Source organism: Colias philodice, chromosome 22 (assembly GCF_061535455.1).
Source record: "Colias philodice isolate Cphi_HAF_F1 chromosome 22, ilColPhil1 Martin Lab GWU primary, whole genome shotgun sequence".
Lineage (NCBI taxonomy): Eukaryota > Metazoa > Arthropoda > Insecta > Lepidoptera > Pieridae > Colias > Colias philodice.
This window is the reverse complement of record NC_143107.1, coordinates 7,968,460-7,985,497: the sequence shown is the minus strand read 5'-3', so window position 1 is coordinate 7,985,497 and position 17,038 is coordinate 7,968,460. Positions and strand designations below refer to the sequence as shown.

Below are 17,038 nucleotides of genomic sequence, written 5' to 3'. Positions count from 1 at the left end.
CCGGTAACTGTAGATGCGTCGGATGGTATCGCATTTCGCTAATTGGTGAGCGCTGTAGGGTTAGATTTAGGTTATACCTACAGCTGGTTATATTTATATATTATTAATGATGGAGAATGTTTTTGGGTTTATTGTCGAGTTCTTTGATGGCTGTTTCTATTGAGCTACTTGTTTAAAATCAAATTTTAATAGCAGAAAACAGCAGTAGCTTGGTAAATCTATACTTATCTTTATCTGTACTAATATAAAAGCTGAAGAGATTGTTTGTTTGTTTAAGCGCGCTAATCTCGAGAACTACTGGTCCGATTTGAAAAATTCTTTCGGTGGACAGCCCATTTATCGAGGAAGGCTATAGGCTATATATCATCACGCTAAGACTAACAGGAGCGGAGCACTGCGGGTAAAACCGCAGAGCACAGCTAGTACTTAAGTCAAATTATAAGAATATACTAGTTGAGTAGTTGACGAATAAGAGAGTTTAGTTTAGTTTTTATTCGAATGAGAGACTATTTCTAATTTTCCTTACTATCTAAGTTTCGTTACTAGGTAGGTAAATACTAAATATACACAAATGTTTGGAATTATATTAAAACCTATTCTTTCCTATAAAGAAAAACACAAATTAACTCTTATGAGACAGTTTAATTTATAGCGTTCCATCATTTATTCTATTTTTTCATATATTTTTATAATTAAAATTAAACAATGGTTAAAAATTGCAAGTTTTTAGAACCTTTTGTTATTTTCCTTAGTACATACATAGATAATAATGTGCATTTAAAGCCTAATTTATGTATTTTTGATAAAAAAATATGGATCGTTAGTAAAATTAAGGAATACGAACATGCAAATTATTTGTTAACACGTATTAAAATGGTGTATTTTAAATTTCGACTTGGTGGCATTGAACGGACTTGTCAAACTGCTTTTTTAATATATTACTGATTAAATATGAATGTAAAATACCACTGCCTTGTTGCGCAACTATTAAATATATTATCTTTATAGAGAAAATTAGACCTGAATACTGTTATTCTATGATTAGCTACAGGCTTTTTGAAGTTACTGACAAATCTATACTAAGAAGAGTTTGTTTGTTTGTTTGAACGCGCTAATCTCAGGAACTTCTGGTCCGATTTGAAAAATTCTTTCGGTGTGAGATAGCCCATTTATCGTTAGCAATAGATTTTTTATAAATGTACTTTGACATAAATTCTAGACTTTTTACCCTTAGGTAGGTATTTATATACGATACCTTAATATTTTTATATAAATAGATTACCCAAATTAAATCGTTAAATTGAGCAAGATATAGGTATTTTTTCCAGTTCATTTAATATCATGTTTAAAGATATCAATGAATCTGATAACAAGTACATTGATTGTAATCAGATATGATTTCATTCAATTTACAAGATAATTGAGTTAAAACTGTATTTATTAATTTAAATGCGAAATGATAAAGATTTTTTGTAAGAACTTTTTGGTGATGCAGATAATGTACCTACCCAATTATTCAAAGTTTTTAATGTTTAATTATTCAAAAGTTATTTTTAACGCATACGAAGAATTCAGCTTAATTTTTATTTATAATAAATTAATTAAAAAAGAATTAGTAGGTATGTAGTATATGTTAACGAAGTAGTTAATACATGGCACACATTGTTAATTCTTCTTTCTTATCTTTTATAATTTCGTGATAAGTTTGCTCAAGTACAGCTCTACAATTATAATACCTATCTATATTTAGACTACAATATTAGTATAAAGCTGAAAAATTTGTGTGTTTGATCGCGGCTATCTCAGGATTCAGGAAGTAGGTATTGGTCAGATTTGAAAAATTCTTTCAGTGAAAAGTTCGTTCATAAGGCTATAAATTATAATATATCATCATGCTTTTGCTTAGATCAATAAAAGCGAAGCAATGCCGGGCACTAGTGCATTTACAGCTCTTGTTATGGCGTGATAACATAACAGACACACAATTATTTTAAATTATAATGTCCACTGTATACTAGCTGTGCACCACCGCTTTACTCGCGGAAAAATCCGCACGCAAATCCATTGCGTAGTTTTAAGCAGGTGAAGAGACTTTTTTTTCTACTATTTTGTGACAATGTAATAATTGCTTCCACTATGATATAGTTCAAATTCTATAGTTTAATAAACAACAACCATATAATTAAAATTTATTATGTAATCAGTCTACCTATGGAAATTGCCAACATCACAAACTTTTTATTTCCGTTCTTTACTTACGGAAGGAACAATTCTTACACCATAAATATATTTAATTACTTGCATTAATTGATGTATCCTTCCTTTCCAATTTCCGAACGGTAGAAAAACATTTTAATATAAAATACTAATGTTTCGGATGTTTAGACGAACGGACATACGATACTTGAGGTAATGTAAACACACGGATTTCCTTACTAAAGGGTTGAGTTGTTTTGATTTCTTTGCCTTTTATATTTTTGTATCATTTGCAAATAGTAAAAATAATACAAAGCACCGTTACTAACCTACAGGTATAGAAAATGCTGCTTTTAAACATTGAGATATACATATGGAGACGACACCGCCTACATCACTTATGTTACGCTCAACATACGCCATATGGCGTAACTGCACTCTCATTTTTTATATGTTTTAAAGTGAAACGCATCAAATATGCCTTCGTGTGTGTTTCGATATTGCACAAATATTACAAATAATACGGAAAAGTGCAAAGGAATAACTTTTATCGGTAAGTACCTAACTAGATAATTTTTAAAACTGAGTTAGAGCAAAAAAATGGCGCACAGGTTTTGTTCGTGGTGTCTCCTCCATACGTAGTAATATTATCTCAATGCTTTTAAATAAATTAATAGAGCTTACTAAGACAAATCTTATAGGTAAAGATTATTTGCAAGACTAAAAATTTTTCATTTTCAATAGGAAGATTTAAAAGCATTTGTAGGTACCTAATGAAATCTAGTGGAATAAATAAATACTAGATTTTTCTGCACCTATGTGGAAAATAACTAACCTTTTTCTGCAAGTGTAGTCTGTAAAACAAAAGCAAAGGAGCGTGCATTTTAAAAATAATTAATTACCTAGTAGATAATTTTATACAATGAGATTCTTTGGTAATTTTCCTGAACTTTTTAGACAAACTGTTTAAAAAAAACTGATTTATCCAAATACGATGTTAACTTCGTTGTAAATAGAAGAAAATGGCAGGTTTATGTTTTCATAGAGATAGGCTATGTTTTGTACCTATAAATAGATATCTAATTAATAGATTGTCTATTATGTGTGTTAAAAGTACTTTCAAAGTAAGCATTAAAAAGTAGATTTATAAATCAATTCATTAAAAACTCATCGATGCCGTTAATTCAACGAAGCATGACTGATGAAAAAATGTGTAGCGCGGGAAACAGACGTCACAAATACCACGGATATCGTGAGAAATCCGGCGCGCAAACAAACTTTAAATGAAGAAATAAAAACAAATAGTACATTACAAAAAGTAATCGGACAGCTTTTCCGATATAACGGACAAATATACTATAGACATATCGGGTTCCAACCGCCCGCCGCGCTGTCAAAGTGACGTTTGTTTTGACGCCAAAATACATAGAGCCCGGTTTGTTTTTCTCGGCGCATAAAGCAAAGACAATCCCCGCATACAGCCAAATGGGTTTGACAGAAAATCAAACGATTATATTCCGTACCTATGGTGCATAAAGCTGCGTCTACACGAACGCGGCCGCGCATAGACTAAGCTGTGTTTGCTAATGTGTAATTCTATATTTTAGCCGGGAGATGGAAGGGTAGAAATGTAAACAGAGGTTATTTTCGTAGATGCGACGTTGTTTAAAAAGTGGCGCCGATGTTGACGTGCGGTTATGATTTTTTAAAGTTTTATTGTAAACTATGATCTAAAATCGTAATTGTAAACGGGTGTATAATTAGATTGTTGTGTTTATGCGTCAGTCATTTTATGTGATTGTGTATAAATGGGAGTTCATTTCGTTTGAGAGGTTAATGACTTTATATCGTTTGTTTGGGCATTGGGAAAACGGTGTTCAGTTGATAATATAGCTATAATAATATCAACTTTATAATGGGAATCTATAATTTCGAAATTTTTGAAACTTTGGTCTTCAAATTATGAAGTAGGCTCTAATGACTATTAGAAGAATAACATCTTAATACATATTTACATAAAACTCGTGTCACAATGTTTATCCTCAATGGACTCCTAAACCACTTAACCGATTATAATAAAATTCACACACCATGTGCAGTTCGATCCAACTTGAGAGATAGGATTATAGTTTAAACATGTAGGTACCACGGGCGAAGCCGGGGCGGACCGCTAGTAATTTAGTATGAACTTATTCCTACATTGCAGTAGATATTGCCTGGAAGAGATCACTTCTAAGTGATAAGGCCGCCTAATATACTATACTGTTTTTTTTTGCTTTGTATACTTATATTAGCAATAAGTTTTATATGATAAGAGTAATAAAATAAATAGATAGATACCATAATAATTGCCCAAAAATCAATGACCGTTCACAATTTTTCAAAGACACACAATCACGAGTTAAATTATTCTAAATCAATAGTCATCAGAAATCATCAAATAAAAATAACGTCAACGTATTTAACAAATTAGATATAACACAATAACAATGACATAATTATATTAACTTTAAATGTAAATAAATACTTTAGATATAAAACTATGTAAAATAACATCCATCAGCGGAAAATTCGTTCATAAACGAAAAATAACAGTGTCATTTATTTACACAAAAAATTAGTGTTTTGAATGACGTCCTTTTGTGATAATTTCTGCTAAATACACGATCATACGTAGTATTTTAATAATGAATCATTCGTATGCGGATTTGCCTTTATCTGCGTGTTTTTATAGCGTTGCTAAAAAAAGCGGCAAATGTAACCAGGCTGTCTAGCTTTGAGCCATTGCCTAAGTTTGGTGTGCAACCGAATAATAGTGGACATTGACAGAATCCATCTTTGAACGTTCGAAAAAAGAAAACTCTAATTTTTAGTCAATTGTTTTTTTCTTCCACTTTTTGCAGATTAATTTATGCAGTTCCATTGCGATCTCTATAAAAAATATAATGCCTGTTCACTGAAATGCGTAGAATAGTCGTTTTTATAACTGTTTAATAAAATAAAATATATTAATATAAAACTACTTTTTTAATAAATGTTCTGGTGCTATATTTTTGACAGAACCGCGATAAGATATCAGCTAAACTTAAATGGGCACTCTTCACAATGGGCAGCGTTGGTCCAACAAATGATCGTCGAAGTTTGCGGCCATCACGGCGATAATATGAATCTACAATGACGGCCGATCATAGACATTTTGGCTCTACACTATCATGATTGCCTCTACTCGCCCAACGCTGCCCATTGTGAAGAGGGCCTATAAGGTATACTTTTTCAATTTTAGCGTGGGTTTATTCACATTAAGTTGTGCCTACTTTCAAATTATTTCTAAGAATGTGTGGAGGCTTGAAGTGAGATAAAATGAGTGAAACTTGTGTTAATTTATTGTTTGATATAAAAGACTGGGTTTAATATTCATTGCGATTCCGCTTAAATTTGACCGATTGGTTCAAAGTTTCCACGTTGAGGTAGAGACATTTAATAACGGCAACAAAAAATCGCATTTCGTCATCAAGTACTTAAAGGCTACTTTTATTATATTTTATTTATATTTAATTTGTAATATTTTCTATAGCTATCCTAATAAATTTTTGAATTCAATTCGGCGATTTTTTTTACGTTTTTGATAAGCAACAGTTTTTATTGAGAGAAAACACGAAAAAGAAGCAATAGAACATAACAGCCAGAATAGCTATACCTAGTAATATAATAGCTTTTAGTATTCTAGCTTTTCGTCCGCAGCTTCGTCCGCGTAGTCAAAGGAAAACCCGCATAGTTTCCATACCCGCGGGATTTTCGGAATAAAAACTATTCTCTCTGTGTGTCATTCGTGAAAATCAGTTCAGCAGTTTTTGCATGAAGAAGTAACAAACATACAAAATTTCGCATTTATCTATACATATAATAAAATCGTAGGAAAGTCAAAACTGTACATTGAATATTTTTTTAAAAGAATACATAATCCATGATCTATAATCGATATAGAAGCCAAAAATATAGTTTTTAGAATTTTTGTCTGTTTGTCTGTTTGTCTGTTTGTCTGTTTGTCTGTTTGTCTGTATGTTTGTCCGAGCTAATCTCGAAAAGTACTGCATAGATTGACTTCAAATTTTGCATGAATATTACTAACAGGTCGTGTGAGGTTTTTTTAAACATATTATCATGCTATCACCTCCGGGGGAGGAGCTGTGAACCTTTACTTTTCTTACGTATTCCGTGTACTACGACAGCGTACAATCTAAAGACTCATGTTTAAATGTTGTTTTTGAGTAAGCCATGCTATTATCTAGCTTTACACTATAAAAACTACGTCATTTACGTAATTTGGGCAGAGAAACTGTTTAATGAATCTTAGTACTATAAAGACAAATTTGATTCAGCGCCATCTATGAGATTTCGTAAAAATCAAATCAATTTACATGTTAACACTACTGAACACAATGTTAAAAATTAATAATTTAAATATAATTATGTTATTTATTTATTTAACTCTTTAACCCATAATAAATCTTCCCTTCCCTATAAGGTGCGCTTATATAATTCGTGTGAATATACTACATTTTTAAAAGTGAGGGTAGATGTATATTATTTTAAGTCAAACTAGACACCATTACAGTTAATCTCTGAGGTTAATCTAATATTGATTGTGTTCATTGGTTACATTTTTAAAAATCTTCGTGTTTTAATAATTCGATCACGAGGCGGGACTCTAATACAAAAAGGTTAGTTCGTTGATAATTATTATTCCTTCATCATTTACATGTTGTTAGTAAAAATATACTTTGACTGTTAATACTTTTGTTCAGTATTTATCTGTATGATTATTGCTTGGTAATTAATATATTTTCATGTCGTATACCTAATTATAAACATAAGTGTGATGTGAAACTAGCTGGATTTATTTTTACACACTCACAGTCTTATATTTTGTGTTAATGTTAAAATAGTATTAATAGTGTAAATCATAATATTTTTTCAAAGTTAAAAATATTTCCTTTTTTCTGATGGTGTTGCCATCGAATTAAACCGCGCTGTCGTTTCGTTCACAAAAAGTCATGTTATTAGGACCGAATATGTAGCCGCCTCAACTTACGGAAACGAGAGTAACCTGCGTTGTCTGTTAGTTATTATATAGTCGAATTTAACGTTACATGGAAATTGGAATCTAAATATATGTATACCTACTTATATTAAATCTGTAGAGGTCAATTCTGCACATGAAATATATTTCCTAAATAACTATCACGAGGTGATTAGAGATCGACATCGACGTCAAAAATGTTTGTCCGTCCGTCTGTCTGTATAACCGTTATAGAAACAAAAACTACTCGACGGATTTAAACGAAACTTGGTACAATTATTTTTCATATTCGTGAGCAGAGCAGCAACTCCATTTTTAAGCTTTCGTCGCGTGTGCGTTCTTAATGCGTGTATCTTAATGGTTAAAGCTACACAGAAATCAAGTATGAAAGAAATGTTCTCCATATTATATAAAAAATATCTCCCGACATCATAAATGTCTATCTTTTATGGTTGAGCTTAGGAGTTCAAAGCTTTCTGATTATATTTGTCTACTAGCTGTCCCCGCGACTTCGTTCGCGTGGAATAGTGACTATGGGACCTATGACCATGGGCTCAGGGTGGGGCAACAATAAAAAATCATTTTTATTTTCATGCTCCCACTCCCGCGCCCACTCGCACTCCCACGCCATATGCCACGTTCAGTCCCAATCCCACGCCCACGCCCACTCCCCTTCACAATTAGTACCTACCAGATCAAAGCCAGGGTAAGCGCCCCATCCAGCCCCACCGTGGCTACGCCCATGCTGAATTACTACTTAACATACAATTATTGAGTAAATACGTACAACCATACTGTACTGTTGTACTACCATAAATAATTAAAGAATTGTTATTAAAATTTCTTACTAAACTGAGCTAAAAAACTTACGTACCAAATTATTAAAGAAAATCAAGAAATGAAATGCCTAACCTATACCAAATAGTTACTACATATTGTAATTAAAAATTATGATTAGTATATAATATCGAAAATCAAAAAAGAAATGCCTAACTAATTCTACGTAAAATTTCTTTTAAATTATGTCATATTATTTTTTAGGAACCAGGGGGGGGAGAGGAGCAAATTCTATTTCCTTCCTTTCTTAAACGGATGTTTTTAATAATCTATGGTGTAGCCAGTAGCCACTGATCAGCTTAATCGATACTCAGTTTTTATCAAATCCAGAAACAAATCCAAATTAGATCTTTCCTGTCTCACGCACGTAACTAAAGGCTGAAGAGAGAGAGAGCACGTAACTAAACCGTTTAGACGAAGAAAAGTGTATAGAAAAAGGAATAAATAATTTCATAAACTTCATATAAAATAAATTATAACTTTCATTTTTTTCATTCCCACTTTTACCCCTATGTAGGTATAATAAGTGGATGAACCAATTTTGATACACTTTATCTAAGAACCAGCGTCGGAAAATATTCTGCCTAACAAAAAAAACCGCATCTAATTCGGTTTACCTGTTAGCCAGCTACGGTGCCATAGACAGACACACACACACACACAGAAATACATAGCGGTCAAACACATAACACCAGTCTTTTTGCGTCGGGGGTTAAAAATATAATACGACATAATTTAAAGGACATTTTATGTGGAAAATTTACCTATACACCAGGGTAGATAATTTTTGAAACAAAAAAAAATCGCAGTAGGATGAAACCCATTAGAAAAGGATATGATAAAAATATAAGGAAAAATAAATTACGGTCAATCGGAGTTCGGGAAGTGGGAGGGGGGGAGCTTTTAAGAGAAAAAAATGGTTTCTCTCGATTTCTCGATAATAATAACACCTGCTAATTTTTTTCTACATATTTTAATTGTACAGACATCACTTTTCCACAATTTTATTATATGTATTGATGATGATGATTGAGATTATAACACTCTTAGTCCGTTTTAATTTTTATTCACCCGCATCAGTGCCACCTAAAAAATCTTTATATATCGAAATTCGAGCAAAGTTAAGAAAATGAGAAATAAGAGTTCTCAAGGATCGTTATTCGTTAGAGATAAGAGGCTTACTATTGACCGAAAACAACATGTGTTATGCCGAACCTGAAACCGCTTCACAACGAGAATTGCGGCTCACAGCTGACCGCGAACGGCATGTACTATCCTGTGAGACCGAAACCTTCACTGAGGGTATATATAACGTCTCACAGCTGATTGCAAATGGCATATTGTACTATCCCGTGAGACCGAAACCCTCACTGAGAGGGAATTACGTCTCACAGCTGATCACGATCGTCATATTTTATCTCGAGAATTCTGAAACTTTTACTCAATATGAAGACCGTTTGACAAATAATAGGGTGCACCATAATATTATTCGATCTCTCGAAGATGAACATGAGCATAAGCAATGACTAGAGTAGGGACGCGAATATTACCATTATTTGAGACAAGAACGATTAATAAGTTTGTTTAATGAAAGATTAAGAATTGAAACTATTGGTCTCTTTAAACGGACGAATAGCGAGAGGCCCGTCTTATTGCAGACAGATTTCGACATAGTCTTAATGACTTAGAGGTAAACATAGAAGATCAATCTACAAATTCGGTGGTGTGGTCCGACAAAATAATATAAAAGTGGGTTTGCTTATAACCTCACAATTGATTACAGATCATCTTCTGTATAGGCGATATTAACGTAGTATGTTCTTTTTGTAATGCTTTAAAGTGGAGTAAGGAGTCGGCTTTCGTTTGAAGATACGCCGGAACCTTTGAAATCACTACTTTTAAGTTTTAGAGGAACATGTGCAATCTAAACAGTTCTTAGACAATATTAGCTCTTATAGTATTGCGTTTTAAATGATCCTTTGGTGCTCAACAATTATCAGATGCTCCTTTCATTCTTACTTTTAAGATACAAGGTCAAGTTTATCATTTGATAGGATCCCTTTTGCCTGAAGGCCAACCTAAGTTTCTTTAAATATATTTTGTATTCGACTACGACGAATAATCGAATACAAGAAATCAATATTTCTCGAATTTAAAACTGAACTCATTTCACAATTTTAGAACATGTTAATTCATCAGGTTAATCCGTATATATGCGTTTTAAATCGACATTAGAAGCTTTTCCTCAAGATGGTGATATTAATATAAAATTGGTATAAATGCCGATAGACGGAAGTCTATCAGCACTCAGGAATTCCCTGAGCGTGTTATAACGCCCAGGCCGCAGTATTACAATTTTTCCTACAGTAGGGCGACGAATGTATTTTCACATAGCAACGGAGGGGAACTCGTGGGGGGTAAAGTGACGCGGGCCACGTACCACAAACATGTTTAGTTTGTGGTACCGAGCGCGAAAGAAAGTCATCGTGTTTTTAGTAAAGTTACTATGTAAACTAACGTAATTTATTACTTAGGTACATATTCTATAATGGTGCGCTCAAACTGTTAATCTACATTTAATTTAGATTATTATTTTAATTACTAAGAAATGTAGAATTTAAATCACATTCATTCATGTTTTCCTCAGATATTCGATGTCTATGATTTTCGATGATTTTAAGATTTTCTTATCAGAGTATTCAATTTTAATGTAGTTAAATTTTATAAGAGACAATTAAGAACATTCAAAAATAAAGTGTCACGTATTTTTTTTAAACGACGAATGACGAAAAACGACCGAATCGCGGACGAAGTCGCGGGCAACAGCTAGTATGTCAATAATTAGCGATAGCAGTTTCTATTCCTTAGCGTTATTCCATTCTCTGCCATTACTCCATTAGTCTCGGCCTGCAGTTAATACCGTTATGTAAAAAAGAAAGAACATTCTAAAAATAAATATGTATGTACTTACAACTATTTTAATATTTTTCACTTCTATAAATATATTAAATGAATTAAACATCAGCTAATACCGTTAAATAGAAAAGAAAGAATATTCTAAAAGTACTAAAATTACTATTTTTAAAATAATTATGGATCTACATTAAAATATACCGTTCTTGGTTAGTAGTTATTTTTTTTTTTTTTTTTTTTTTTTTTTATAATAGAGCGGGTAACGGAGCAGGTGGGTCACCTAGTGAGGTGATCACCACCGCCCATGAGCACTCACAAAGTTACCTTTGTGAGACTGTTACCGACTTTCGAAGGTGGGTGTAGGCTCTCTTTTTAAATAAGTCCATGTCATATATGTGCGGGAATACCGAACTTGGTAGACTGTTCCACAGGGTGGTGGTACGTGGAAAAAAGTGACGCGAGAAGCGTACGGTACTCGTTCGCCAGCGGTCCAAATGATGTGCATGGAACTTGGCTTTGTGGCGGGCGGTGCGGTGATGGAATTCCGCAGCAGGTATGAGCTCGAATAGCTCATTTGAACACTCCCCATGGTATATGCGATAGAAGACACACAGCGAGGCAATGTCCCTACGCAAAGCAAGAGGGTCAAGCCGATCGCTAAGTCTTGGATCGCCAATCATTCTAATTGCTCTACGTTGTACGCGATCAAGTGGAAGGAGTTGGTAAAACGGGGCACCAGCCCAGAGATGTGAGCAGTACTCCATGTGTGGCCGTATCTGAGCTTTATAAAGTAAAAGGAGATGATCAGGCTTGAAGTACCGCTTCGCTCTATTAAGGACGCCCAGTTTTTTAGAAGCTAGAGAAGCTTTACCTTCCAAATGATCGCGAAACTGAACATCATTAGAAACATTGACGCCAAGAATTGCGATGCTAGGCTTGACGCTGAGGGGAGTGGAGTGTTAGTTGAGTGAGTTAGTACCTTCTCCGGAAATATTCTAAAATAAAATATGTTTATTGCAATAATTATGTTCGTGAATGTCTTTCATCATACTTAATTATACATAATTAGCATTTTTAAAAGTAATAATCAGGATATTTCCCACACAAATACTAAAATAAAACTTTCCAAAGGGAATCTGATCTGCTATAGAAATCCAAATTGAAATTTTTTGAATATGTGTAATTTATGTATAAGTTAGCTGTTATTTTTGACGTGACAACGTTTTATAATTCGATAGAGCCGGCTGCACGCACGAAAAAACATGACTCATGCGGCGTTACCTCGCTCTGAGGCGTTCCATGTATGGCTTGAAGTGCAAGCGAGAGCACGGAACGAGCGACAAAGAAGCACAATCGGACGTTATCACGTTCAACTATCGTCAGTAAACCGACTTTACAGACAACCAATTTTTTATCCCTTGCAATATTAATAACTCTGTTTTTGTTTTTGAAGTGAAACTTCTTTATCGGGGTTGGAAAAAAATTTAGTGTAACATTTTTTCGTTACGCGTGACATTTTTCCGTTACCTACACGCCATCTTTTTCTTATCCCTATCACGCATGATTCGACGTATTTCTGTAGTTGCATATAGTAAATTATTTTTTGAAAAATAAGGTCATAAAGAAGTTTGATTTCTAACGTGTGTACACTAGTACACGCACACATTTTTTTTCGTAAATTGTTTTGCAAACAGTTTATAATAATATCTATATTCTGTAACAGGTGAACTAATAAAATCATTAAAAACTAAATTTATACATAGATAAATTTTGAAATGCGTACAAAAATAATACTTAATACCCGCGCAGAGACAAGACCAGTAGTTAATATTCAGAACATAAAAATTACAATATGGTACTAAATTATTTACTAAAAAATGTAAGCTTCTTGAAAAAAATACACTTACCGTTAAGCAACCTCCTTGCTTTGGAGTGGGCGAAAGATAAAAATAGCGTAAAATAATCACACAAAAAACGTACAACGAAATTGTTATTTTTAATGTTAGTTAAAAATAGAGTGTAGGTACTTTTTACTCATAAATTATTTATGTTATAAAGTTTGTGTAATTTTAGTTTGCATTAGTTTGGTATTTTATTAAAAAAAATCACACTACTAACTTTATCTAAGTAGCTCCCTATATTTCGTCTTCTACTATTTTATTGAAAATAAATATCTAGAGTTATATCATTTGTGTATTATCTAAATAAATTAATATTAAAAATAATGTAAAACAAAAAGGTGGCAACCCTATCACTCCGGGCTCATTATTGACACTATAAATTCTAACGCACATTTTTAAACTTCAGCTGTGTGCGTGCACACACACATACGCAACTAATTTACAATCGATTTTGAAAGAGCGTAAGATAAAAATGTATTGTGTATGTTCTTCTTAATTAAATGTAGCGTGGATTATTTTAATTAACTACCTGTTTTCTTCGTCTTTGCTTGCGTTGAAATAGAGTAAAACAACTAGCTTTTAGTAAACGTATTTAATACACTAATAAATATTATAAATGATAAAATCTGTCTGTCTGTTTCGCTTTCACGACTTAACGACAGCGCCGATTTCGATGATATTTCAAAAGAATAGCTGTTGGAGACCCAGAGTTAAAAGCAGGCTATTTTTAAGCTCAAATCCTAAAGGGTTGAAATGTGGATGCAACTCAGCAAGTCTTTGTCCGCGGGTGAAACCGCGGGACACAGCTAGTAATATTAATAATTCAAAGTAAGTTATTAAGTAGATTCGTACCTGGTATAATCTCGCTTGCAATACGTCTTCCCGTCTCTCACAAAGCAGGTACAGGATTCGTCCAGAAACTGCCTACATTCCTGGCACTTGAGACACGCGGCATGCCACTCCAGATCTGGCGCTACCCTCAAGATGTACTGGTCGTGGATCTGGCCACCACAACCCACGCAGAGGGAGAGGCGGAGTTTTTCTGCAAGAGAAATGAGGCATAAATATAAATATGTAATGGGTAGGCTTGTTTAGAATGTAATTTAATGAGTTTGTATCACTACATAGTATAAAACAAAGTCGCTTTTTCTGTCCCTATGTCCCTATGTATGCTTAAATCTTTAAAACTACGCAACGGATTTTGATGCGGTTTTTTGTAATAGATAGAGCGATTCGAGAGGAAGGTTTTAGTATATCATTTATTAGGTTTTAGACAAAGCGGGCGAAGCCGCGGGCGGAGAGCTAGTGCTTTATAAAGGAAATTCAAATTAGCTTAAGCCGGCTACTCACGTACCTGCAGCAGGGGCAATATTGTAACAATCTCGGTTGTACGGCAGTCGTAACAATTTCAGTTGTTCTTTAAATTGCCCCTGCTTGCCTATACACATCACAATATAGGAGCCAATAAATGGTCCAATTCTAATATTGCCCCTGCTGCAGGTATGTGAGTAGCCGGTTTAAGGTTTAGGTATTCAATCAAATACCTTCTTAACCTAATAGATATGTATTCCTATTTATAAAAATACCTGCGTAAGTTATAATTAAGTTTTAAATATTGTTTGTGTCTTGTAGGTGTTCTTTAAAGTCTTAAAGGGTAAGATTAAATTCGTATGCATAGGTAGGTACCTATCTAGTTTTATAGGAACATAAAATACCTACGTATATTTAAATATCCGCTTACCCGGGCATTTGCTGTTTTTACCCAGAAAAAATAAAAATAATACAGATAATATTTCAGTGAGAAACAACGCAGTTTTCTATCTGTTGTAGGTATAATTTTCATAACCTGTTCTGTAATTTTTAAAATGATGCTTGGAAACCAAAAAAATATATTTTATTCTTTAAGCCAAGGCCACATTAACACAAATTAAACTACTGTTTTGAACAATTTATTATGCTTTTTAGAGAATGTAGCATAAATAAATAAAATTATACCATGTTCTTTGCCATAATCCATCTGAAATCAAAAACTTAGGTACACCTACCTATTTTTTTGCATTAAATTTTAAATACTATAAAATTTTTCAATGAATAAAATCTTAGATGTTTGTCCACCGATTGGTCGGGAATTCATTAAGCAGACCATTATTTTTTATTACCTGATATTTATTTAAATTTATGAGACAGAATTAGTTTTATCAAAATCGGTAGACCAAAATGTTAAAAATTCAGTGGATTATGTATCTTTGTGTGATAATTACGCCTACACGGATGAACGGTTTTGAGTGAGATTTTTGGCATGTAACATCAATTACTATTAAATTCACAAATATTATTATGTTTATGTATCAAGAAATTAGAATATTGTTGTAGGTACCTTCCAGAAAAGTTGAAAAGTCTGTTCATTTAACTGTAAACTGTAAACAAGAGTGCTTGTTTAGTAGGTAAGTAGATACCTAGGTCCTAGCTACCTTGTTAATTTTATTCTACAACTAGCGGTCCGCCCCGGCTTCGCCCGTGGTACATAGGTATTTACGTTTTCTCTACATAAAAACCATCCTTGTACTTCAAGGAATATAATAAAAAAGAATTATCGAAATCGGTCCACCCGTTCACACGTGATGCCGTGATATAGATACCTATAGGTACCTAATTCATAAATCATTTTATAAGACTAAAGACTATATTACCTACTTATGACCTAGGTCCTAGGTACGTAATAAGAATATTTAACTAAATTACCAACAATATTTTTATTAATTCAATTTTGCTTCCCAAGAGCTTTTGTTAAACAAAAGTTTCATCAACATCGGCTTAATAGTTACGTAGTTTAATAGTGACAAACTTCCTGAACAATATTTTTCTTTAATAGGTAGGTATAACATCCTATCCTACCTACCTACTTACCTAAATATTATAAATGCGAATGTTTGAAAGGATGGATGGATGTTTGTTACTCTATAACGCAAATACCTACTACTGAACAGATTACAATGAAATTTGTATTTAGATAGACCCAGTACAGGACACAGGCTACTTTTTATCCCGGAAATCCCACAGGAACGGGAACTATGCGGATTTTTTTTCGAAAACGCAGGCGAAGCCGCGGGCGGATCTAGTCGATTATAGGTATTATAAAATTATCAATCGATGTTTCTACAAGATACACACTTAAAATTATTCATTCATTCATTGTTTACAACTCCACGGGGTTCGTGAATAAAAATATGAATAAATTATATAAAAATCGATCGGATGGGCGTATTCAAGCCACGCCTTAGGAGCCGAGAGACTGTATCTATTTCGCTTTGCTATCTCTTTCTATGTTCTTTATGCTACTGTTTTGTATCGTCTGTATATTTTATAATTTATACTATCTGTACTAGTATAACGAAAATGCGTTACATAATGGTGTAAATAAATATTGTAGGTTTGCTATCATTTATCAGAAGTCAGAACAACTCAATAATCTTATAATTTTTATTAAAATAAGTTAGTACCTAAACGGTAAGTTTATCAACTTTAAGTACAATTGATTACTGTAGCATAGGTACTTATTAAATAGCGTAGGCATAGGTACAACAAATCATAATACAGTTTTACCATTTACCTACCTCTGAAGTCTGATTCAGAAAGCAGCTTCAAGAATAGAGGTGGCAATAAACTCTGTTTTGAAGTCTATTTATGGAAAAAAAACTATCCATATAGGCACAGATTTAGGTAGGTAACTAGCTAGCCAAGTTTAAATGACATAAATAATTAATACTAGAGATGTGTAAAACTAAAAACTTGTTGATCACCCAATGTTAATAATTTCAACTTTGAAAGGTTAGCTTTTTGAACAAACATTCATTTTAGCTATCAATTTACTCCAATACGATTGAGCCAATTTTGAAAATGCATTCAACAAACATGAAAAAAAAATCATCAAAATCGGTCCAGTTATTGTGTCAATACATCAAACGAACACATGACTTATGAGGTTTCACTTGCAAGAAACAGTTAACTGAACTAATGCGTGTTTAAACAGCATGACTGGATGTTTTATGCAATACTGTGACAATATTTGTCCCCTTGTGGGGTATGGGGGCAGATTAGATACTAGGAATGG

At 33.2% G+C, this 17,038-nt stretch overlaps 1 protein-coding gene across 2 annotated transcripts in view; it reads right to left on the bottom strand.

Annotated features, from left to right (window-relative positions):
* tup (LIM1_Isl and LIM2_Isl domain-containing protein tup) overlaps nt 1–17,038 on the bottom strand; it is a 66,800-nt gene that overhangs the window by 14,170 nt on the left and 35,592 nt on the right. For both annotated transcript variants that reach the window (XM_089709356.1, XM_089709357.1), the window contains exon 2: nt 13,780–13,969. In XM_089709356.1, the coding sequence (XP_089565482.1) occupies nt 13,780–13,969 (190 nt within the window). The remainder of the gene's footprint in view (nt 1–13,779; nt 13,970–17,038) is intronic.